Below are 26,225 nucleotides of genomic sequence, written 5' to 3' on the forward strand. Positions count from 1 at the left end.
ACGTTGGGTCGAAGTAAGGGCGTCGTCAATGGCGCTGAGCAACATAGTCGCATCAGGTGAGATATCACCTAAGCAACCGGAGCTAAGCGCGGTGATATGAACGGAAGAAACGTCTTCAGCTACGTCGATAAGAACGGAAGGGTCATCTTCTTCTATAAGGCCAAGGCATTCACTGCGAAAAAGTTTTATGGGTCACGGATTAGGGTTTGAGACAGGCACAGAACAGGAACCGGATTCGATGTGGAGGACAGTGAACGGCAGTGGAAAGGATCTGCGAAACGAAAAGAGACCAGAAGGAGCGAATATGACTGTGGCGTCCGAAACACTGCTGCACGACAATGGCACAAGCACTGATGAATCCGGTGGAATGTCCGTGACATCAGCAACAAGCAACTTTGCGGCGGCTTTCTCACAATCGTTTCCAAGTACCGGAAACAGCTCTACTTCAGCCCGCGCGCAGTCAATGATGGCGTGATGGCGTGACAAGAAGTCCCATCCGATAATGAGATTGTGAGAACACGACGGCAGGACGATGAGCTCGATGATGTAGATGACCCCTTGAATTGTAACCCGAGCAGTGCATGCGTCCAGTGGTTCCACAGCTTGCGCATTAGCGGTGCGCAGAGTAACACCATATACAGGTGCCGTCACCTTTTTTAACGATCGTCAAAATTTATCGTCAATAACAGAAACCGCAGCTCCAGTATCAATGAGCGCCAGGGTAGAAACACCATCAACATACAATTCGATTTAATTAGGTGGCGAAGAAGGAGGACTTTGGCATTTTGACGGTGACGCAGTTTTTGCCTCCGAAACTGCGGCGTCTAGTTTTCCGTCTGACTAGTCGTAGGGCGACGGCGCATCGGAGAGAGTGAGCGGCGTCGTGGAGACTGCGAGCGACGGCTGGCGAAGTCACGGTCATCGGACGAGATAGGCGTCGCCGAAAACGGGGCTGGGGCGTGCGTCATGGGTGGTGAGGGCGCATAGGGAAAGGACCACGATGAGTTGGCGTACCCGTCATGCCACGGCGCCAGCAGCGTGCCACATGTCCCGCAATCCCACACGAATAGCAGATAGGGCGATTATCGGGCGTGCGCCAAGGATTTCCGAACGGAGACGCCGGATGCGGCACGACACGCGTGGACCGAATGCGTTGAACCCCGGCAGTGGCACGACTCCCACAGCTTGCAGCAGTCGCAAGGTACGGTCCCGGTACGGTCCCAGTGAAAGGTCGTGCAACGGTCTCGCAATAAGGTTAGAGGCATATGTTGTACTGCGTCGCCGAAAGTCAAATGAGCGGCCATCGGCGTTTGCGGCGTGATGTCGGCGTAAATCACTGGAGCTACCGCGAGATTGGGCTGCCGGGTGCATGGAAGTGCGTCAGCGACTTGTTGTTGTATCACGCTCTTGACGGTTGGGGCTAAATCAGGCTGAGGTGGCTTCGCTAACGAGGGAAAGCAGCCGAGCCACATCTTCGCGAACAGACTGCTGAATCCGGGTGAAGAGGACACCCCTATCATCAGAGGCTAAGCTGCAAATCGAATGGCCTTGTTCTGCTGGTTTACGGGTAAGAGCCCTCTCTCTGCGGAGTTCATCGAACTGTTGGCAAGCATTGATGACTTCAGCGACAGTGCGAGGGTTTTTCGCGAGCAACATTTGAAAGGCATCGTCGTCTATGCCTTTCAGGATATGCTTGATCTTTCCCTCTTTGGTCATAGCGTTGTTTGCCCTTTTACATAAGTCAAGGATGTCCTCCATGTACGAGGTAAAGGTTTCGTTCATACGTGGAGCGCGTTCGCGCAAACACTGTTCATCGCGCAGTTTCCGAACTGCTGGGCACCCGAACACTTTGGTAAATTCGGTCTTGAAGTCTGACCATGTGCGGAGATCAGACCCGTGATTCTTATACCACGCCTCTGCAACATCGGTAAGGAGAGACTGGCGTTATCCTGCTCCATTTTATCGTCCCAGTTGTTATGGGTGATCACCCGTTCGAAAGTGGTGAGCCAGTCCTCAGCGTCCTGGTCATCACTGCCGTTGAAGAAGGGGGACCCCGTGAACGGATTATGCCACGGCAGATGATAGGTGCCACGGGAGGTGTGGACTCATGGTGGTTACCGTGAGACGTCGCCGAGGGAAGTGTCCGACTTCGCAGCTCCAGGGTAGGCAAATGGGAACCGGAGCAGCACCGCAACCTCCACCAAAAATTGTAAAGGAGATACTCGACGTTCCTGTAGAAGGATGGGCTCTATTATTCCACCAAAAATTGTAAAGGAGATACTCGACGTTCCTGTAGAAGGATGGGCTCTATTATTCGTGAACGAGCCAAAACGACTAGCTTGTTCCGAGGCTGAGCTTGAACGAGAGCGTCCTCTTCCTAGTCAGCATCTGGCGCATACCCAGAAGTGGGGATTTCCCCGTTATGGCTGATGCTCGTCCCAATTACTCTTGCATGTGCGCTACATACATACTTGCTACAATATCTATATATATAAGAAAGGGAGTCCCCTCCCTGAAACGTCAGTAAACTTATTTTTATTTTCTACGTCTTTCTCGTTTGCCTCTGTCTCTACTAACCTTATTTTTTTCGCGCTCTGTGTGAGTTTTTATCTTTTCAGACTATATATATATATATAAATATATATATATATATCTATATATATATATATATATATATATATATATATATATATATATATATATATATATATATATATATATATATATGGTTTGGAAATGAGGGGCTCGTTAGGAAATACAGAAAGAAATTCCGGCAGTCTACAACGCCAAAGAGGGCATAGGGGAATGGTTGGAATTTTTTTTACCGTTAGTGACATTACTTTTTTAATAATTACACGAGAAAGAAAGAAAGAAAAACACGCGCCCAGAGTGGGGACCGAACCCAATCGAATCGAAAGGCGTGGGTTCGGTCCCCACTCTGGGCGCGTGTTTTTCTTTCTTTCTTTCTCGTGTAATTATTAAAAAAGTAATGTCACTAACGGTAAAAAAATATTCCAACCATTCCCCTATGCCCTCTTTGGCGTTGTAGACTGCCGGCATTTCTTTCTGTATATATATATATATATATATATATATATATATATATATATATATATATATATATATATATATATTCTTTGGGGAAAGTAGTGGCCTGAGACCTCTGCCAACGTTTCGACAAGGGTACTTTTTTTTTCAAGACATCAGGGTTCATTCTGGCACACTGTTTCTGTTTTATAGATAGAGATTGAGTTGGAGAGAGAGGGGGGTTGTTTAGAGCTAGGCTGGAAGGAGGAAAGCAGAGTGGGTCAACGGTCTATTGAAAGGAGCGAAATAGTGAGAGAGAAACGGAGGTATGGCTATTGCCACAGGACCCCGCAAGCGAGAAAGAGGGAAGACTACGAGAGGGCCGGGGTTAACAGGGGGGGGGGGAATGGTTTAAGCTGGGCTGCGGTGGTGCCGGGAGACCTGAAAGGAGGCTTCCGGGAAGGTTGGGGGCAAGGGGGACATCTTGCGGGTGGAATTGCAAGGTTACTGAACTCCTTGCAATTCCATACGCAACACATATATTGCGGACATATGGCACTCGTCGAGTTTAGTTTATTGAGATGAACACAGCTCTGCATTGGCATCAGGCTTGCACGGTTGTGCAAGCTGGCTTCGATTTTGTCACGCATGCATGTCGGGATGCGCCGCAAGGGTTGTCTGCTTATACCGGACCGCCGGATTTTCCCTTCGTCAATCCATGTGTAGCTTCTCTTTAATAAAGCAGAGCCGCTGCATATATGCACGCTTAATGTATTCAGCCCTATCTGTTATTATTGAACAGCGGAATGACCCGCCGCGCTGGCTCAGATGCTAAGGCGTTGTCCTGCTGAGCACGAGGACAGGGGTTAGATTCCCGGCCGCGGCGGCCGCTTTTCTGATGGAGGCGAAAAGCAGAAACGCCCGTGTGCACGAGATTGTAACGCACGTTAAAGATCCCAGGGGGTCAAAATTAATCCGCTGCCCTCCACTACGGCGCGCTTCATTGCCTGCGTTGCGTTGGCGCGTTAAACCCTACTATCAATCAAATCAATGAACAGTGAAATGGAATAAACGTAATAATCACCCAGCGAAGGATTCCACGTGGGCGCGGCGCAATACCAGGCCTAGTGACATTTGTAATCATAAGCGCTTCAAGATGCTTCCTCTAGTCTAGCCTTCGCACTTGTAAATGGGGCCTTGCAGACGCGTGCGTCCAGCGTATTTTTAATCTTGGCTTCCTAATCGGGCTATGTCCTCGGGCCGTATTATCGACGACCTTGCATTTCCTCACGCCAGTCTGTAAACAACTCCCGTAGCCGACTTTAAAAAGCGGCACGCCGACGCAGAACGTATCTGACTGCGAAGGGCCGTTTGTGAAAGCAGAAGGGACGAGTACGACACTCTGAGGGCACCAGAAACAGGTGAGGTAATTATTCGCATTAGCTTCAAGTGTGATCTTATAGATTTGTCGCATTCTTCAGTGCAATTCATCGACTAGCAAGGTTTTATTTTATTTTATTTTTTTGCAAATAAGTATTCTTTCACTAGTAGCAGCACCATGTGCGGAAAGGATAAGTTTCGTTTGAAACGCTTATGCCGCCAATATTTTGTTGAAACATTTTGTTAGGACCTCCGATCCCTTTATTTAAATTAAAATAGAGTGTCTGTATAATTTTGCGATATTGCAAAATTGTAAGGAGTACAATGGTCTGAATATATCGTACCGTTAATGAGCAGAATATTTTTTTCCGCCAAAACAAACTTTCTTGCAAAAGGTACCTCTGTAGTTCTCAATGCAGTGTAAATATATTGTAGAAAATAGAGATATTGACCAATAAAACGGTCCTATTATTGTTTCGAGGTTTATTTAGCAGCCGTAGTAATTTCGTTCATCGTGGGTTTGTAAAAACAAGTAGACATTGATTGATTGATTGATTGATTGATTGATTGATTGATTGATTGATTTATTGATTGATTGATTGATTGATTGATTGATTGATTGATTGATTTATTGATTGATTGATTGATTGATTGATTGATTGATTGTGAGCTCTAACCGCGCCGAGGCTACGCAGGTGATGAGGCGCGCCGTAGTGGAGGGCCCCGGATTAATTTTGACCACCTGGGGATCTTTAACCTGCACCATAATCTCGAACACGCGGACGTGTTCGCTTTCCGCCTCCAACAAGTAGTAATTCTGCTGTCACTGCATAGGCATCTATGAAAGAGCGTGTTTTCAAAAAAAAAAAAAACTGGTGTAGCTGGCGTTTTAGAGGAATTACCGCGAAACAAACGAAACCAAGTCTGACTGCTTAAACAGTGCTACGTAATCGCGGGAATCTACGCCGGCATCTGTAAAACCATCACTCGCATTTTTGACACTAATAACATGGAACCAGCGTTCCTACGCCGTTACAGCGGCGTCACAAAGCCACCGTGAAACGGAGAGCCCATGTTTGTATACTAGATTAAAACTGAAGTGCTCCGAAAATTCATCAAGCTAACACAGAAGTATTTTAAATCGTCAATCACAAAAAATAGCGCTTTGTTTTTTGCTCTTGTTTGGTCTGCGCCTAGGCCGATACTGTCGAAAGTAAGGTATTGTGACCTTGCACTCCAAAGTGCATTTGTCATTTATTTTGCAATACTACTTTTCATTTGTATTTCAACAGCCTCGCAGTTAAATCATTTTAGCGGCGGTCAATGTCAATCGTTTTTTGTTTTGTTTTTTAGTATTTCGAGTTTCAGCCGACACCGGCCGATGTTATATCAGTGTTCTCGACGGTGAACGTGCAAAAGGAAGGTTTAAGGAAGTTCCTAACTGGCATGATGCTTGGCGCAGATCTCTTACTAATTTTCACAATAGGAAAGTCCGTGGGGACACAGCTTCGCTTAAAAAATTAACAGTGGCTTAGCTCGGCTATGCCAGGATATACGTTGCATGAGTTATGGTTCAGCTGGTTATTCTTGGGTTTCCTGGTTGTCTATGTTTAGCTGATTATCATGCTTACTGCTGCTAAAACGATTTCCAATCCAATCCAATCCAATCCAGTCCAGTCCAGTCCAGTCACTGCTCCTCGCGCATGAACAGCACGGCTCTCCAGGAGCCACGCGAAACGGCTATCAAGCGGCTCCGGCGCAATGACAGACTTGGCGCTGCTGCGCAACAGAGCCGACAGCTGGGCACGCGCCGGCGCCAGTGCGTCTGCCGCGGCTATGACGTCACTTCTCTGGAATGCGCAGACTGGCGAATGTGGAGACCCAATTCTCTACACACCCGTACTACAAATAGATTGAATTTCCAATTTAATCCAATCCAATCCAAATCCAATGCAATCCAATTCAAGCCAATTCAGTCCAATCTCATGCTCTTCGCGCTTGCGCAGTACGGCCCTTCACGGTCCACGCGAAACTGCTCAACCTCGGACAGTGTAGCTTACGCTACAAAACTTTAAAAAGCGCTCAAGACGCGTTTGCTGTGCCTGTAATTACAGATTCAATCGTAAAAGTGATTCAATGAGGAATGTGTTGTCCTGATGAGCACAATATCGCTTCTTTGTTTCCAAGATATTGGCGGCGATAAGCATGCACACCTGTTTGCGCAACAGTTTGGCACGCGCCGAAGTTCTGCGGAGGCTTTAAATTATTCCATAACACCAAAAATGCGGCGGGACTAATATTCTAGCGCTAGGTTCACTTCGTGAAATACACATTTGAACATTTTGAAAATGTAGTCTATTCAAGCAGCCAGCTGGAAACATCGCAGGAAATTTCTCCCGGCAGTAGCCTGTGATTGGCTGAGCAAGCAACTTGGAGCGTCCTTGGGGCAAATACGCCGCGTAAACGTTAGGGTTAGGGTTAGGGTGGCTTAGCTTAGCTTAGCTTAGCTCAGCTTGTGTTAGCTTAGGTTCGGTTAGGTTAGGTGAGGTTAAGCTACCTTGAATTCGTTAGCTTAGAGGCGAGGTCGAATTGGTGAGGCCACTTTACGTTAGGCTCCGCTAGGTTACTTCTGGCGCTTACTTTTGGTGCTATTGGTAATGTGCCCTGAGAATAATAAACTGTTCTTATCTAAGGGAAATGTCACTGGGCATTTTAAGCCAATGAAAGGCGAGTGCCGGCAGACTTTTGCCTAGTATTTCTCCCGGCTGCCGGCAGAATAGACACTTCCTTTCCTAAAACCTTGCATCGATTATTCTCTCGTGGCTCCAGGTTGAAGATGAAGCTGAATCTTGTTGCACTCTTCTTTTTCGCCATCGTCGTTCTGAGGTAAGTGCGGCGAAAATAAGATGCCTGAATACAGTGGCCTACATGCTTAAACTGCTGTTTGAGGCACTAATACCTCTGAACCAGCTTTTTTATACCAGTGACCGCGTTGCTAGTATATTCCAGGCACTATAGCGTTGCCGGGAGGACCGTACTCTCGCCAAACAACAATTCGGTTTCAACCATTGCCGTTCCCACGTTTCAAAAATACTCTTGCGGGAAAGGGGGGTAACAGGTTAACTAAATTCGCCATGCTAAGAGCATTTAAGCTGAACGTGGGTGCTTGGGTGGATTGGTTCGTGAAAATTATTGTTCCAATTGTAATTGTGCACCATTTCCTGCATTTTTCACCTCAAATGTTGCAGCAACTGTGTTTCTTGTGATTCAATTGCGTGCACCGCCCCGCCCGAATCCCTGCTCTTTAAGGATATTTCATACTGAAGCGTCTTATTTTAACGCAGACCCTACGCACGCCTATGGCTAAGTGTGACCAGTTCACTTTTGCTGCTCTGTGTTGTACTCATTTGCATCACCCAAGCTTCACGGCAGTTTCTTCCTTAAAGCTACTTCCAGCATTGCTGAATGTGGATGCAAAGTCATCCTCAGCTTTGAAGGCTTCCAACGGCTCTTCGTCATCTACTCGAGGCAGCGGTGGCGAGATCTGCTATTTGTCCCGGGAAGGAGTGGCACACTCGTAGCCACGAATGCGGGGTGTACGCTACGACGTGTCATTTTCTTTCCGAGAAAGTGTTGCCACGATTGCGGCGAACACAGGAGCTTTCTTTTTTTCTTTTTTTGCTAAAGCCACTGCGCGAGCCGAGGACTCGGCAATCACCGCGAAGAACGCGCACACAAGCGCTCGGAATTTTCTCGCTCCTTTTGATTTATACCAGTTATTTCTTGGCGAAAGCCACTGAGCGTGCCGGGGACGCACGGCGGTCACCGCGAGGCACGTGCTCACCAGTGCTCGGCGTTGTCTTGGTATTTTTTTTCCTGCGACACCAAACTTACGGCGAGTAACAACACCCCCTGCTTTTAAAAAGTGTTGCGGGGCTTCGTGAATTTTTTTCAACCACATGCCTCGCTACTACCAAACGTTCGTGCAGTATTCATGTACAATTGAGATAAAAAGATAGGAGTACTTCGTAGGCTCAGACGCTCCGGTAGCCATCTGTTTCTCCGCATCCTTTATCAACGGTTCCCTTTACATCTTCTAGCGCTTCAGGGACGTCAGCGGTGGATTGCTCCAGGTTCAGGTGCGTCGAAGAGACATGTGCAAATAGAGACGACGATTGTGCGTGCGGTGGCCACAGGGATACCTGCAATTGCTGCACCATCTGCTACAGGGTGAGCTAAAAAACCATGATTAGTGAACTGCATGATTTGATGTCACAGTGTGCTTAGTTGGGCCTGTCTCAAGCGATCAAGGAAAGGTGATCGCTACGAAAATTCAAAGGCTCGCGGTCCTCCCTGAACCGATTCGCATATTTCTGGTTGGAAAACTCACAATTTAAGAACAAGGTAATAGTAGCTTTTACGAGCAACCCTTTTTAATGTACAATAACAACATTAACAACGCCACATTAAAACAGGGCGGATCCCATGGGTGGGAATCGACGTACAGAAAGATAGTACCGAGGTCCGAATGATTCGAGAACTACGAGCTGCAAAGAGAAGCGTGCAACGTCTCGATTCTCCAGTCAAACACGTCGTCAATCGCACCACCAGTTCATGACGTTGGTAGTGATGAGTGGGAAGGGAGTGGACTAAGAAGACGCACGCCGTATAGGCGTCTTCCCCGAACGCCGGTACCCACCGGCCCACGCCAAGGACAGGTTGGGCGATTGGCCACGTGTTCGTTACGTCTCGTATTTATCGAGGCACTCGTTCCTCCTCACCGTTCTGCAATACCAACAACCACGCCAAGAACGATAACACATCAAAAATGCTGCACGCTAGTTCGTTACAACGCAGTCATACCACTGTGAAAGCTTCACTTTGTGTTTAATAAACCCCACTATGCAGTGGCGTAGCCAGGGGGGGGCTGACCGGGCTTCAGCCCCCCCCGAAATTTTTCCGGCCGTCGCCGGGCTCCCTGTATGCCTGGTACGTCGCCTGTGAACAAAGCTGCATATCCTTTGAAAGTACCACTAATAGAAGCATTCACGACTCAATGTCTGCCCTACGCAAGGGTGTTTACACAAAACCACGGCCGGACTCGACTCTTTTTCCGCGCTGCGGAAAGGGAGTCGAGTCCGGCCGTGACAAAATGAAGCGCCTGAAGGGTGCGAACCGCTGAGGGATGATTGTGGAGGGGGGCAGCCCCGAAAGCCACGGCGCCTTCAGGTAAGCTCAGCGCACCGGACGACAAAGGCATGCGTTGTATCCCTTTGTACGAGACATGTGGCAACACAGAGAATAATAGGCCGGCTGAGTCGTTCTCAGCAGAGGAGATTGACTGGTCCGCACTAAGGAGTGGTCCGCACTAACTCGCGGCGAAAAAAAAGAGGGACCGCCGGTCATTGATGGTTGAAGACTGGTACGATGCAGGCCCGAAAGGGAACAGACGATCTTTGTATGTTAAGCAGAACAACCTGCAAGCGGCGGTGGCTGACCACGGCCGCTCCCTCTCCTAGAAAAGGGGAGATCAAGCGGCCGTGGGCACACATTCAATACTCGTGCAAGGTAACTGAAGAATGCGATGGGGCGACGTAATGGATGAAACATGCAGTTTAGCTGGATGAATGTCGTGCGCGGGCAGAGGGCCTTTGCGAATGAGACACACAGCAAGGTATGCCCCTCTTCCTCGGGTCAGCCCTTCATTCTTCCTTTTTCACGTTTCTGTCGAGCCCGGGAGGGTTTTGTTGGAGTGGGCTCAGATTGCGCGCACTGAGTGTCCCCTTCCGACGGCGATGTTGCGACAATCAATTTCACCCCTTCGATTAGGCAGCTTTGTTCGGCGGTATTCTCCTCTAATCTAGGAAACTGGAGAACAGGGGTTCGACAAAAAAGGCGCGCTGCAGCTCCCCGAGCCAGTCCCAGACTTTATCCTAAATGTGAAGGCACGGCGGTCACCAGCCCTGCCACAGGCAGACGACGTCGCGACAGTAACAACGATCACGTGGTCATATTCTACCTCGATCTCAACTAAAGCCCCTCCATTGCGTCCACGGCCGCTTTTTCCCTGGACGGCGGCTGCCCAGAGACGCCCAGATTAAGGGCCTGAAACACAACGGCAATATGTCGCGAGGATAGAAGCGCCCCTGGTTTTGAGAAGCTCATGTTCCAAGTGCCAACACCCAAAAGAGGCCTCGAATTGTAAGTCATTTCCTTCCAGTGATTGATCCTTCCATGATCACTAATTAATGTCTTTTGGCGATGGAGGTTGCATTGTACGTTAAGTTGTGCAGTGCAGATCAGTTATGCATTCTCTGATATTTAAATAATAATTTATTTATATTTACACGATGCCCCAGTATCTTGCGTCTGCGAGCTAAAATTGTGTATTTCGTTTTATTTCGAATGCAGTATTTGCGTTTGAATTGGTCGTTAAAAGCGCCCACGGTGGAGCTGATATAGGTGATTTTTAATGAGGGAAAACGTAAATTCAACTCCTGTAAACGCCTAAATATTTTATTATGCACGAAGTTGGAGAGGGTTACTCAGAGTGTATCGGGACAGCGTTAGTATCAGTACATGAAGAGTGAAAAATATATTTGTTCTGGCTGCAGTTTTAATAGCTTGCTTTTACTGGAACGAAACTCCATGTGATGTAGACGCTGTTGCATTGTGTGCGCGTTATCGGGACTTTTGTTATCGCGTTTCTTATCTACGCGTGCATCGACTGCTACACCCAATTTGAAACCCATAGCTGCGTGCACAGCGCAAGTGAAGGACCTTCATACTGGTGGCGAAGAAACGAACGTGCCTTTCTGGTAGAATTTTCCTTTAACTCTTCCTGGCCTTCTTTGAAGTTCTGTGGACGCAGGAGTATCGTTCTTGCAAGGCTCAATCGGTCGTGCAAGACAACAGAATTTCCTAATTAAATAAACGGGCTACAGACAGCAGGTCCCCTCAAGAGCACCAGCACACCTCCGCCTTCCTCCTCCGCTCACCTCCCCCCCCCCCCCCCCCGCACACACACATACGGGTGCGCGCTGTTGTCTTTCTTCCTGAATGCACAACTGCTACGTATACATTCTAAAATGTTGCATGAAGGACATTTTGAGCAATCTTAAGTAACCGAAATGACTGAGTAATTATCACGGTAAACAACTTTGCAACTTTTAGCCAATCTATCCTGTCGTAGCCTGAAACCATGCTTCAGTTTCAACATAACGCTCGCTGTCAACCAAGGAAATAGTTTAACTATGTCATTACTGTCCGCCTCATGCTGAAGCATGGTAGTCTTTGGTCTTTCTGTATACGAGGCCATGCCAATACGCATGGTTTCTTGGTGCACTCCGGAAAACGAAATGCTGACTTGTTTCGGGCATCGCACCACGCCCGAAGGTCATGCTGGCTCTGCACAGCTGCCCAATCCTCCGTTTTCTGGTGGATCAAGGATATTCCCAACATAATTTCCATTTCCCGCGTCTCTAACGAAAACTACAAAACTCCTGTGCGCCCTATACATTCCAGAGCCGCCCATGCTCATGCACTGATACTTTTTATCGTTTAGCTTTAAAACCGGCAGTGTGTACTCGGCTGAAAAATGGCAGTGCACGTGTCAGCTAAAAAAGTATCTCCTTTCATTAAAGTTAGAAACCAAAATGGTAGGACCGCATTGTAACTCTTTCCTCAGATCTCACGACAAAATTCAAAACGCAGCAATATTTTGCTCAGATTGCAGAGAACATGCCTAACCGCAAGAGTATGGTCAGACATCGTCGTCTTTGCGTTACTATTTTTTCTTGCTAAATATAAAGTTCGATACAGCATCGAATAGTGAACTTTGCAGTGACTTGCTCTACCTCATCTAGGAGTGGTAACTAAATGGGGTGGCTGCTCCAGAAAAGTTACTGGATAGTACACGCCTTCAGGCAGACTATAGGGAATTTATGCACGAAGCATTGAAAACTTGACAGGTAATAATGCAACTATTTGAGAACACCAAGCTCATTACAGCAGACTCTACATTTGGGTAGTGCCGAAATGTAAACCAGATCCATTATGTTACAAAGCACAAGCTTCTCATGTCCGCCCGGAGACCTGATAGAAGCTACGAAATGGATTGTGTTGAGACTCAAAACAAAAGCGCAAATTTAAACTGGCATGACTTAACAAATACCAATGGCTGAATTATTCCGCTTTGGTGTGGACTAATCTTGCCATGCTCATGTAATTTTCGCCCTTAAGAGCACTGTTATTGCGCATGATGTCTGTGTGTTTAGGGTTGATATTTGTTAAAATTATTGCTAGAGATATAACGCTTCTTGTATGTATAATTCATAGCCTCTCATTTTTTAAAGATAAGATCTACGCTACACATAACGCAAGTGCATAGATTCGATGTATACTGCACAGAATGAGCTCCATTGGCCTGACACTGGCCGCTACTGGGCAGGCGTATGCAAAACATTTTATTTTCCATTTTGGACAAGGACAACCAAATAAAAAAATCTAATTCTTACGGCCTACGTCATTTCATTGCGGATGTCACACTCATCATTCTCCACACGTTGAAATAAAGCAAGTAATTGCATGAAACTATGGCCGTTTAATGCAATGCCTGCACTAGGTTCCTGTGCGTGCAATGTACGTCCCGTATCACGGGCAGAGATTTGTACCACGTGGTCTGCGGATTTCCGCCCAGTTTACAACTTCAGCTGGCACAAATACAATCATAATCAACACCAATATCATGAGAGAACCTTAAAGGGCCTTTTAAAGACAAAATACAACCTTGTTCAATTGAATAGCAACTAGCCTTTGGTAACTCGCACAGCTCCATTCCAATCACAGGCGTTTTTTAAACCGAAGCAATGCAACAAATGTCAAATTTTTTTTAATTTAGCGCTGCAGTGAAGTGATATCGGAAGGAGTGGTATATATATAGGCTAGCACTAAACGTAGTTATGAGTGTGTTAACTGCACGTTCTACAACCGCGCAATCATGTTCCTTGGCGGTGACTTAAGTCGTTGGGCGCCAATCGTACCAACAGGATCCTGAACTGTCATAGTGAAATCGCCGCCGGAAAGTGGGCGGGGATTCGCCATTGCTTCAAACGTTTAATTTTATATTTTGATTATTCTTTGAAGATTGCGATAAAACTGGTAGCATTGATAACGAGACAAGGCAGACTTTTTAATGAACCAAACATGTATTTTATCTTCATAGCCTTTAAGGGTGCTTGCAAACTACCGCACTTTTTTTCCTTCGGGGGGGGGGGGGGGGTGAGAACAACCTTAGCCCCCCCCGAACAAAAATCCTGGCTACGCGCCTGCCACTATGCGTGATATCGTGATATCCACCCCATTTTGAACGTGGGAAAAAAGGCACAGCGAAACGAGTCCCGCTTGCTCGGCCAAGTAGACGGCTGTAGCCAGCGGAGTACGCAGGGAGAGCGAGGCACTGTGTACTCCCCACATGGTTTCTTCACGCGATCAAAATGGGTTGTCACGCAAAAAAGCACTGACCATTACTGCACTCCCTAATGCGAAATTTGTACGCAGCGCGAACGGCAGCCTTCCCAGTCATGGCGCATTTCTCCTGCATCTCAGGAAGTGATGGCGTTATCAGCGAACACACGGCGGCGCTCGCTACTCTGCCGTTATCTTGCAGCGCTTCGCCGCCGACGAGTACGCTGTTGCAAATCGTGTCTTACATACTCACAGCCAAATGTGAGCGTCTAAGCCCGGTTTATATGTTCATACTTGTCAACTTTGCTGGACATGAACAAGACATTACGCAAATATAAGACCGAAAATTAATACACAAGGGATATTTTCAGTGTTCCTTTATTTTAAAAAAATTAATGGATGCATGGTTTTTTGATAGCAAACGATAATCTATATCTACTGCAGAAAACCGCCACCTGCTGTTGCCCGCGCCACCTCCTGGCGGCATATGAGAAATCACGCGGCAACAGCAACGAAAGGTTCCACTAGCTCGGTTCCACGTTCTGCTTGGAACGCACGTGGAGCACGGCAACGTGGTTCTATAAACCTTGAAGTCGGCCGCCTCGATTAACGCGCGTCTCCGCCGTACTGCAGCGCTGGCATCGAGGAACCCGGCCTGTAGGAGTGGAACGCGGTAAATTCAAATCGCCTTGAGCAAACCTTTAGTGTGTTTACCTTGGGATGAGCGCGACAGAACAGGAACAGCATGAGAGGTGAGCGGGAAAGCAAAGGGGGGCATTTCCGTGGCAAATGTCTACAGAGACTATCGTCTTTTGACGACATTTGCAACGAAAGGAGCAGATACGCGGCTAATTTTTTGCATGCGTGTGGGAGACGAGAAACCCGAAGCCCACTCGTGACTAATTCCTCGCGAAACAAAACGTGCCGTAAGGTTGCGCCAATGTGACATCGCACTCCGGTAGCATGACGTTACACGAACTGTCATGAGTAACAATTAGGAGTACGGACACGGCGGACGAGCCGCTTAGCAGAATCGTCTGCTAAATACAGCTTAGCAGACGATTTCGCAACAGCAGCGCCATTTAGCAGACGATTTCGACAGAGCTTTTGATTTCGAAACAGGCCACCGGTTTACAGTCAAACCCGGCTATAACGAACCCGGCTAGAGCGAATTATGCTATATATCGAACAAAATTAATTCAGTTACGGAAATACATGGGAAACATATTCCTTTTAACGAAGTTCACACCCGATATATCGAAATCGGCGCGCCTAGAATGGCCGCCGAAATGCATGGTCTCGGAGCGGCGATTGAGATGTGGATTGGCCGCGACCACGGAGGAAGCGTTGCGGCTGCGATTGCGCCTCGCACGGAGCGACGTGACGCCCGACACTTTCCGCAACTGTTTCCGACGCGCGGGACTCATGACAGAACCCGCCCAGTCAACGAGTCCGGACCAAGACAGCAGCATTGGCGAACTGTGGGAAGAGCTCGCCAATTTTCCCGATGATGTCGCGAGTGAAAGCCGTCCGACGCTTATAATGAAGCGCTTCCGGCAGTCCATGTGCTCCGCCAATGCTTCTTCGATTTTGGAGGACGCGGACTCGAACTGGTGCAAATACTGTTTCGTGTAGAGAATGCTATGCTAGTTGAAGCCGCCAAAACGAAAGTGAAAACAAAAATCACCGTTTCTTTCGTTGCAAAGTAGGCAGTTCAGGCGGAAAGGAGCTTTATTACTATACTCGGATACAACTCAAGAAAAGTGCGGCTTTTCCTCATCAAAGGACCCCCTTCCAGTCAATGGTGTCGCCGTATCAACGTGACGTCGCGGTAGACCGCCTCCACGCCGCGCTCACGGAAGAAATCACAAAACATGTTCTTCCGCGCTTCCGGACTTCTACCAAAATGGCCGCCTCCGCTGTTCGCGTCAAACCGTCGGCGTCTTCGGGCTCTCTGAGGACGATTTTTAGTGCCGTTCAGTCGTATTCATTGTTTGCGTGTTGTGTGCAGTGTTCTTAACATGCTCGGTAATGACAATCGCTACGGTGTTTTTTCTTCTGCTTTGTGAGCGCTCGCGTTGCCGGTAAGCAGCCGCCGCTGCAGTTACTGCAGTACGCTGTATGATACGAAGCTGTCGTCGTCATCCTGTGCGGGCGTTTGGCCTTGAGCGTGAAGTACCGTTCTACCGTTTAGTACCTCCTGTGTCTGTGCTACCCACGTTATCGCACCAGTGTCTGTGCGACAGGGGGCGATAACTCCTTGTTTATTTCTCGTAGATTACGCCAGCAAGTTATTAACGCCATGGACAGTACGCACGGGGCGAAACGCAAGCCACGCGACGGCGCGCGCTGCATTTCGTTAAAGCATATATGTCGAGCCGTGTGTCCCAAGTTCATGTCGGGCGCAAGCGTATTCGCCCAAATTGTGATCAAGTTGCCAAATACAAGAAGCAGAATTTTCGCACTTTTTGACCGTGAATGCGTACGAGCTGTAGCTTAGCTACGTGATGGGATTTAATATGCCACCTTTTCTATTTTTTTTCTCGGTTACGCTGAGATACCATTGTTAAATGTGTTAATTGCCACAAGTATGTTTTTGTCGCCTGTTTTTTGTTGGAGTGCCTTAAGTTGTTGTTTCGGACAAAAACCTTTGTGAATTAAATACGAATAGGCATCTGCTTTGAGTTTGCATTGTCTATGATAATTAAATTAAGATTCCACAGGAGTGTTACCACTGTAAGTTCAATTTCATTGTCCCGTTTATGCTTTGTGAATGAGCTGTGGTTCGCGATAGTGACATTGCATTAGCTAGATTTCACCGGTATGACCAGCTGCAACAATGCATGTGAAGACATGAAACGCAGCACTGAAATCAAATAAACCACCTTTCAGCTTTTTCTACACATGCGCATGCATATTGTTCACCAAATCAAATTCTTGCATGAGATGTGCATTATTGAAGCTATATAGACACTGCCCGCCTTGTGTTTGTCTCTTAAGTAAGAAGCTGCTGCTGCAATGGTCATCTGCATGCACGTGCTCTAAATTCAAAATAGAGCATTCAGGGTGGAAAACAGCTCAGCATTTCATCCATTCTCACTGTTGCGTCACAAGTGGCCGCTGGAGCGAGAAGCTCGCTGCTCCAAGTCAAATAGCAAGCTGCTGCTTGCCACAGGACTGTTCGCAACTCAACTCGTGCAATGTCTACACATATATTAGGAGTGTAAATCACAATGACAGAACATGAATTGATGCCCACTTCATAACACAGGCAATGAAGTCTGTTTGAAGGGTTACGTAGTGATCTGCACTGATTGATGACATGTCGGTTGAGTTGATGCATGGAACCACACATATGGTACACATCGCTGCACTGAAACTGGTCAATGCATATCATACTTTTCTTGCTACGCAAAGGCAAAATCGGATCATATGTTCAGGAGGAAATTTATAATCTCGCCAAATATGCACTACATGAAATGATTCCCATACATGGGAGGATCGATTGAAACCAACCTTGTTTCCCCTTCCCAAAGCTTTGGGGATTGTTTTTAACATTGTGATTCTGCATTTTATCCAGTGGAGTAGGCAACAGATAAAACCTATTTATCCTAAGTCGTGCGTAAGACAGCAGATAGCTAAATACAATCAAATTAGAAATAAAACACCGAAGCAACGTTTCTTGTCCTCACTGCTGTATCCTGTCAGATTTGGCTCAGACAGCTAAACAGACGCACTGCTGAATTATGCATAGCAAATGAAACGAGCAATAAGACACTTAAACAGATTTATTTGTTCTCAATGTTCTACAAGAAGACTTGGCTCAGCCAGCCACACGGACACACAATGTTCAGTTACATGCTTTCACGTAGGCATTTAATTTGCAACTTTGTTTCTGCATCCAATACACGCATAAGTGTCCAAACAATGTAAAAAACGTGGGGTGAAAACTCGAGCTAGCGTCTTTTCCTGTAGGTGAAACTTGCCTTTATAGCCATTTATATAGTGTCGCACAAGGAGCCGTAGAGCCTCACACTGCAGATGATTCTGCTTGAAGTGAATTTGCGAACTCGCTTGACTGTGCTTGCACACACCTCATGCTACACATGCGAATAGCCATCCTCCCTGTGCAGCGAAAACTATCGCATAGTGCAAGCGTGGCCCTGCCAGAAAATAGTTTGGAACAGTGTGGGTTTCCTCTAGCTCGAGATGTACAATTTTCTTTTATGGATACGTCTGCCACGCAGTGTCTTGTCAGGACTGCATTCATTCGGCCTAATTCCTGCACCACACTTGCAACAAATGCAATCAGAAACCAAGCACTGCAACAGCCTTTTCTGATTCTCATAGCTACATATCAAGGCAACCAGTCCTGAGCCAGCACCACACAATACACCGCTCGGTTCACTACAGCAAATGATATCATGCATCGATTGTTGAAATAACTTGTCACCCTCACTGTCATACCGGAAAATCCCTGTCGACTCTACAACACAGCATACAACATTCAGTAATGGCAAATGAAATAAAAACCAAACACTGCAATTCCATCTTCTGATTCTCATAGCTACATATCAAAGCATTCAACCATGAACAAGTTACGCAGCACACACAGGCAGCTCAGTTAACTCCAGAAATAAGTCTTAATAACGCACACAAACAGCATGTCTGGTCTTCTCTGCTGTCTGATGGAGTTTCTTGCTCCTGCAGCTATGGAAACACCTACTTAAGCTAAATTGCGCACTCCACACTAACTGAAAGGGGCAAAGGCGGCACTGGCGAATAGCTGGCCGCCTTACACATCTTCAAAGGACTCGATACCAGATAGGTCACTGTCGGAGTCCATGTCATCTTCATCCAGATGGATTATAATAGGTTGAACATGCGCACTTGCTCCACCGTCTCCCCTGAACTTTGTTTCAATGCTGATCACATGCTGAACTGCGTTTGCCCAGTGTTGAGCTGTTACCTTGGCAGCTTCTTCCCTCAGGAGCACCTCTACATCTGCCAGCTTAAATGTGGCATTTCTGGCTGCGACACCTCGTTTCATCTGCGCCCATATGAGCTCAATGGGATTGAGCTCACAATGGTAGGGTGGGAGCCTAAGCACAATACATCCTGCCCTTTCAGCTGCACCGTCAACACGATATTTGATGTACCGTGTCTTTACAGAGGTCACAAGGCTGAGGAGCTCCTTTTTAAGCATTTTTTCATCCCAAGCAAGTCCTTTGGACGTCAGCCAGTCCTGAACGACCTGTTTGCGCGAAGACGTCGTAGGCACTGCTTCTTCCAGCCGCGAGTGGTACGAGGCATTGTCCATGACAATTACACTACCTTGTGGCAGTTGCGGCAAAACGGCGCCAAACCACCTTTCAAAGCGGGTGCCGTCCATCTCCTCGTGGTAGTCGCCGGTCTTCGTACCCCGAAAGATATCCAGGCAACCACTGACGAAGCCGTCCTCGCTGCCGATGTGCGTTACAATCAGGCGCTGTCCTTTCCCTGACGGCTGCTTCAAACCTGTCGTCAGACCACGCATGAAGGCGTCGTGGTGGGAAGCAACCGTCGTGTCCGTCCAAACAGTCGATAGCGTGTGTCCCGCATTCACCCAGGTTTCATCAAGGTAGAAGATTTTTCGACCTTCCATCCTGTACCTGGCGACGTCGTAGAGGTACTTCTGCTGCCACGCGACAATGTCGTCCCGCTCGATCAGCAGCGAGTTCCGGCCCCTCTTCTCATACCTGAACCCGATGTCATTCAGCAGGCGGCGCACAGTCCATGGCTTGAGAGGAGTAACATCGCCGCTAGCGTTGAAATCCGCAGCAATTGCCTTCACTGTCGGAATCTCATTGCTGCGAAAAAAACGATGCACGGACGACCGCAATGCGCACTTCGTGAAGTCGTCGTACACTTCTGTGCGTCGTCTCTTTCCGGCGCTTCGCGGGCGCTTTCGGGAGGGCGTCGCAACATTTCCGTCGTTATTTTTCATCTCCTTCTTCACGTCCATCACCAAGCTCACGCTGACTCCAAGAAGATCGCTCACGGTCGCGGCCGTTTCTTCAACGCTGCGCTCTGGGTGAAGATGCCGCAAACGAACGTACGCGTTCCGGATCATCTCCCGTCCGCAGCTGCAGATGACACGGCCGCTTTTGTTTTTCTTGTACCATCGGCGTGGCGTAGATGGCAACGCACCACAATTCTCAGTCGAGAACGATGAAGCACATTCAGATGCGACTTCTTCGGGATCCATGGCGGGAAATGGGGCCGGCAATGCATAAAACCAGAAGCTGCCAGAAGCAAGCAGCTGAGGGAAAACCCGGAAGAGCAGAAATTCACCATCAGGAATATAATTGAAACTCGCTACTGCAGCTGACGATAAATTCTTTCACGCATTGCATTAAAACGGGCACATAAAAAATTTTAGCTAAGGTTTTTATCTCCGCTCAAAGTGAAGGCGCCCTTACGAACTACTTTTCGGCACGGACGCATTAAGGAAAGCGTGGCTCCGAGTGCTGCCCGCAGGTGCAATGCGGTCGGCCACGACGTCACCTTGATAGAGCGACACTATTGGCTGGAAGGGGGTGGTGGAAGTGGGGGATTAGGCGACGCCCCTTTTTTCTTGACTTGTATCCGAGTATAGCAATAAATAGATCATTTTGGGTATGTAATGGCTACTTTACTGTGTTCGTTTCTGTATGCGGGGATGGTGGAGTTGGGGAGGGGCAGGAAGGCCGGGGGGGGGGGGGGGGGGGGGGGCTCCCGCGGATTGCGAACTTGTAACAATAAGTTCGTTATAGGCGGGTTCGGCTATACCGAACTATTGGGTATATCGAACTAATCGCGGTGCATATTGCAATTCGCTATAAACGGGTTTGACTGTATGACTCATGCCCCGGGCACCCGCAGCCTGCACATAGCTTTTTTCGCGCAGGGAAGGCATTGGGGGAGAGTACACTGCGTGGCGCCGGAAACTACGCAAACAGGACGCGTCGCGTGAGTTGGCCGGTTACCTGTTTATTGTGAATGATTCTTAATAGTGTTCACATAAGCAGCCCGATGGGCCAAATTTATAGAATTGTACAAAACAGACGCTTGTTCTTGGCCGCCAAACCCAAACCGACATCATTTTAGCGGCCTTCCTCGCTCCTCCTTAGGGTAACCTTCCGTGCGCGTGTGGGTACCCGCTGGACCTATTTAGTAAAACCGCTCTGTAGCCTAGCCTGTGTGCCTTCTAGAAAGCGCACTATTCTGAATCTTATTTGGAGACTTATTGAAGTCTGTCAATAAGACTAGATTGTCAGTAAGACTGCCAATAAGCATGTTTGTTCGAGAAAGCGGGCCCTGTTCATTTTTTTTTTTCGTTTTGTACAAACGACTGCAAGTGCGCAATATAGTACATTGCGCCCGAACGCAATTTGCAACCCGGAGCAAAGGCCCTAGTCAGGCTCCAAGCCTGTAGCCTCCGCTCCCCTTTCTGTAAATACAGAAATAATACAGAAAGAGAGGAGCGGGAGGGAAGGCAGTGAGAGAGATGACGCCCTAGTAGCGCGTGCCGCCCTCTCCCTCACACTTTCGCCAGAGCTCCTCCGTTTTCTTCCTGCGTTCGCTCGCCCGGTTGCGCAGATATCGACTCTACCAACGCCAAACTACGGTACCGGGCGCCAAAGTACTGCGCTCTAAAAGAAAGCTTTGGTTATATTGTTGCGCCTTGACAAACAGAGACGCAGGTTGGCTGCACGCATGAAGGGATCCATTTATTAGACGATGTGTCATTGTCGATGTGAGGTGGGGCGAGGCAAGATAGAGGTGGCTGGCAAGATGGCGAACATCCCGAAGTACAAACCGCAAGCCAACGCGCTTTTTCGTCCTCGTCTGCTGTGCCACATAACATGGCACGTACAGGTTCAGAAGTAATTGGAGCACTGGAGCTGAGGCCGAACCGCATAGGAGCACCGAGTAGCTGCACCGGCGGTAAACGAAAGGAGGAGAACACGCATGCGTGCCTGACGACGCGGATAGCTACTCTATACTTCTCAACCCACTTCCTTTAGCGCGGCTTCAAGCGTTGTACGAGGGGCCGTATTCTCGAGTTTTGTCCCTTTTGCGTCCCTTTCAAAAGTGTCCCTTTTGGTGAGCCCTGATTGACTAAAAGCAAACAACCGGAAGTGACGTAACGCAAGCGCGGCGAACCTACTGCCAATCTTCCTCCGTGCTGCCAACGTTCACTTCTTAACCGGAAGTACGTCACGATGAAAGGGGCGCAAAAGGGACGTTTTCAAAAGGGCATTACGAGAATACCGCCCCAGGGGCGGTATTCTTGTGTTTTGTCCCTTTTGTGTCCCTTTCAAAAGTGTCCCTTTTGAGCGAGCCCTGATTGGGTAAAAGCAAACAACCGGATGTGGCGTAACGCAAACGCGGTGAACCTACTGCGTTTGACCGCGGCTCCGGGCTTCTTCGAACAGGCGTTTTGAATTTCAAACAGACGGTTTTTGGAAGCAGTCATGAATGCGCCGATTATCGCCTTGTTGTTGGCTCGCCGGCAGAAGAAGTGGTCGAGAAGCAATGTAGACGCGTTTGATATGCCCCGAGAAGCATTCCGCCAGCATTTCCGCCTCTCAAAGAGGACCGTGCGGTGGCTGTGCGACGAGCTCCGGGACGAACTTGGTCGGCAGACGCGCCGGCTCAGCGTCGAGGAGCAAGTGTTATGCGCCCTTCGTTTCTTCGCTACCGGTCGCTTTCGGTCAGCGGTCCGTAACGACGGAACTATATCGCTGTCGCAGCCCTCCGCGAGTGTCTGCGCATCTACGCCGGCGCCATCACACAGTGAAATAAACGATAGTCTGTGATCTAGCTAACGGTCAACAGGTGCAAAGGAATAAACGATCGTCTGCGAGCTTGATAACTGTGGAGGAGACGACCAAAATTACACAAGCACTCCGCATGAGACTCATTACCTTTTATCGGTACTTTACGCATACCAGCTTAACGTTCGTAGACTTTTCGCGCAACAGGTACGTCGTTAAGAAACAAAAATCCCCCCTCTTACACATTTTTTCACTCTTAGAGCACCACAAAAATTTCAACGACGTAATTTACCATTCCAGGTCCTTGGAAAAGCCCGCGTCGGCATGCCACAAGTGCGTCGATGCCAAAATACGTAGCTGGACGGTTATCTTGATGCACGGGCATTGTCACCGACCTCAAAACTGAGTCCAACCACGAAAAACTGAGTAGCTGCAGCATTGTTTACACTTCACTAGCCGCCATAACTTCACTGCTCACAAGCATAGAGTTTCATACTAATATATACTAGAGGAAAATCTGGCGCCACTGTCTAGGGGAGCCGCGCTTCAGCGAGCGTTCCGTCATGTACCCGGCAGGTACGTTCCACTTGTCCTTGGCGTGGCTCATGAACAGGTTGAAACGTTGGCTCTGGCTGCAAAAAAGCAACAATATTACCGTAGATGGTTCATGTAATTTGTTTTGTTATTATAAAATTGAATCTCCAAATTTTCAGTAGTTTTTTAGAAGCTTAATGTACGATGAAAAAAAAATGTTACTTTGTTGTTAATTTTGGATTCGAGACAAAAAATAAGCCGCATGGCTAGCTAAGCCAAGTAGGCGAGGAACGTCGCTAGCAGCAATGGGCCCGCGACTGCAGCGACAGATTTCCCTCTAGTATATATTAGTATGAAACTCTATGCTCACAAGGAAACAGCTGACTGCAGCTGCCATCTTTGGACGTTCCTCCCCTTGCGGTAAAAACTTTCAACGTCGTAACGAAAAAATTTTTATCGCGTCTAGTTTTTCAAAATACGTTCAAATAAACACATAAAAGATACTCTGATACAGTTTTAGTTCGTTATAATGTGTTTGCAAGAATATTTACAGTATTTAAATCGAAGGCTCACTGCTTAACCGGAAGTACGTCACTATGAAAGGGACGCAAAAGGGACGTTTTCAAAAGGGACAGTTACGAGAATACCGCCCCAGATCCCTGCGATTGCGACGCTTCTCGAGCAGCTCGTGTGCGCTGAAAGTGCATGAGCGACGCTGCCAGACACCGCCTCTGCTATCAGCGCCATCGCTGAGGCCAGTATGCTGCGAATAATGCTGGAAGCCGCGTTAAAACAAGAACTGGGATGAGAAGTATAGATGGGCTATCACCGTCGGCAGGCGCGCATGCGTGTTCTGCTCCTTTCGTTTACCGCAGGTGCAGCTATACGACGTTCCTATGCGGTTCGGCCACAGCTCCTGAGCTCCAATTACTTCTGACGGCACCTGCACCTCACAGGGGGTAGCATGCCCCATAGTATTTGCAGACTTGTGACCTAGAGGGCTCGCAGTTACCCACATGACAACATTGTTTCTCGTTGGGATGCAGTTTAATGGTCATAAATAACAAAGGCAAGGTTGGTTTGGCTGAGGCAGGTCCAGCGACGTTATGCCTAGGCCGTACCGGAGTCGTCGCGGTGGCGGCCGCTGCCGGTGGCGGGTTGCTCACACCGTGCGTACTTTTGCGTGTCCTTACGTCGATGCACAGTCCTTACGTCCGATGCCCTTTCGGGGTTGCTGTCGTTTGTAGGCCTTACACACGCATTTCGCCACTACAGGTGTCTTGACAAAAAACATTAACTGCACCTTTACAGTGTCCAGAGGAAGCCTGCAACCCCTCGCTGCAGAACGTGTGCACCACCGGCCATACGTGCGTCCTGAACGACACCGCAGAGTCGTTCGCGTCTGGAGGCAGCGGACAATGCAAGCCGGAGATCCCTACTTAGGCGTACACGTCTGGACTCGTTGCATAGATACCGGACCCATCCTACACCCAAAGGTCAAGAGCGTCAAGATTTTCACACTCTTGCTCGATGTTTGACACTATGACACGTTACGTCATCCCTTCCTCCTCGTGGGCTTTGATTTCCTGCCGTCACCTCGTTGTCTCTTAATAAACTCTGCTAAGGGAGTGAGTGAATAGTGCTCCCAGGCGGACTTAAAATGTCATGACTTCCAGAAATCGCTCTGCCTTACCCGCGCCATGACAAATCACGAACACGACGCGTCACCACTTATCACTGGCTTCTGTAACCCGTGACAACTCCGGCAGGAAACGAGACACCTCCACTGAGGAAACCGGCCACTTGGTTATTTTCCTTTAATAAAGTTTACTCTCCCTCTCTCTCTCCCTCTCTTCAGAGCACCCCGTCAAAGCTACTGGTGCAACACCCGAAAATAAAGATTCCCAACTGCTGACTCTGCTGGCAGTGTTGTCTTATCGTACCCACTAAACTAAGGCTGCAGTGAAGCTGGCTATTCCATTTCCTCGAGCAATTTGTTCAGCCAAGAAATAGGCGGCTTAGGCATGGGAAAGGCTACTTGTCGATGCTTGAATGTGGTCTAACTGTTGAAGCAATGAAACATGGTAAAAACAGCGCAGCTAGAGACAGGACACACAGGAAGAACGGCCAGCGCTAGTTCCGTGTATTTCTTCCTTTGCGTCCTGCCTCTAGCAGCGCTGTTTTTGCCGTGTTTCATAGGATAGGCACTCGCAAACTCAAGAACCACTTGAGATACGCCGGAATATGAGCACTTAGAAGATATTTCGTGAAATATAGAAGCAACAAAAAAGAAATAACACGCTGTGCCAGTAACCCCTTGATGCCTCTTTATTAGCCTGAAAGTGTTTAATTCCCGGATACACGTGGATTTCGCTGACGTCATATCCGTCACGGAAGTGACGCCAGTACAACGAAGCAAGCGGCCTGTAAAGGGTGCACCCCTGCACACACGGTCTTCTTGCGGGGAACCGACCTTCAGTACTAAAGGGTACGCAATACCTAGGGATGATCGTTTCCGGGTTTTATATTTTAACACGAAAGTGTTTTATGCCGGGATCCACCAAGATTTTATAAACGTCATATCCATCACGGAAATGACGCCAGTACAGCTTTGCCGAAGCGACCCGCCAGCAGGACGTCGCTCGCCAAGCACACCCACAAGACAGCCGCCGACCCGCAAATCATGCTCAGCTGCAGATTTCCGTACACATTTCACTTTCGCGTTTTACCGATTCTTATGACAGGAATAAACCAACGTTTTGTTGTTTTCACGCCTAAAGAAGGGTATTTACAAGACGCCTTGTAAAATGTAGAACTAGTAAATTGCTAAAATATTTCGGATTTACGTTCGTAACACGCTGTGCCAGCAATCCCTTGATGCCTGTTCTGTGTTCCGTCGGAATGTGTACTCCTCCCTGTGTACAGTGTCCACAAAGGTTGCCGCTACGTGGGTGCATAGCTGTTTCGTGGGTGAATAGTTGTACTTGGCGTGTCCGTGTAATCCAAATCTGCCGTGCT

General features: G+C 48.1%; 2 protein-coding genes across 3 annotated transcripts in view; one reads left to right on the plus strand and one right to left on the minus strand.

Annotated features, from left to right (window-relative positions):
• Positions 1-26,225, minus strand: part of LOC144139081 (uncharacterized) — a 163,546-nt gene that overhangs the window by 88,936 nt on the left and 48,385 nt on the right. The gene's annotated exons all lie outside the window — the stretch shown is intronic.
• LOC144137925 (uncharacterized) lies at positions 1,132-24,873 on the plus strand. 2 transcript variants are annotated; one of them, XM_077669947.1, is made up of 4 exons: positions 1,132-1,201; positions 7,237-7,293; positions 8,508-8,637; positions 24,519-24,873. In XM_077669947.1, the coding sequence occupies exons 2-4, from the start codon at positions 7,244-7,246 to the stop codon at positions 24,648-24,650; spliced, it is 312 nt and encodes a 103-aa protein (XP_077526073.1). In that variant the 5' UTR covers positions 1,132-1,201; positions 7,237-7,243; the 3' UTR covers positions 24,651-24,873. The 2 variants fall into 2 exon arrangements, with proteins under 2 accessions (XP_077526073.1, XP_077526071.1); XM_077669945.1 differs by lacking the exon at positions 1,132-1,201 and adding an exon at positions 4,325-4,448.

Source organism: Haemaphysalis longicornis, unplaced genomic scaffold (assembly GCF_048455015.1).
Source record: "Haemaphysalis longicornis isolate Haplotype H1 unplaced genomic scaffold, Haemaphysalis longicornis Haplotype H1 scaffold_5, whole genome shotgun sequence".
Lineage (NCBI taxonomy): Eukaryota > Metazoa > Arthropoda > Arachnida > Ixodida > Ixodidae > Haemaphysalis > Haemaphysalis longicornis.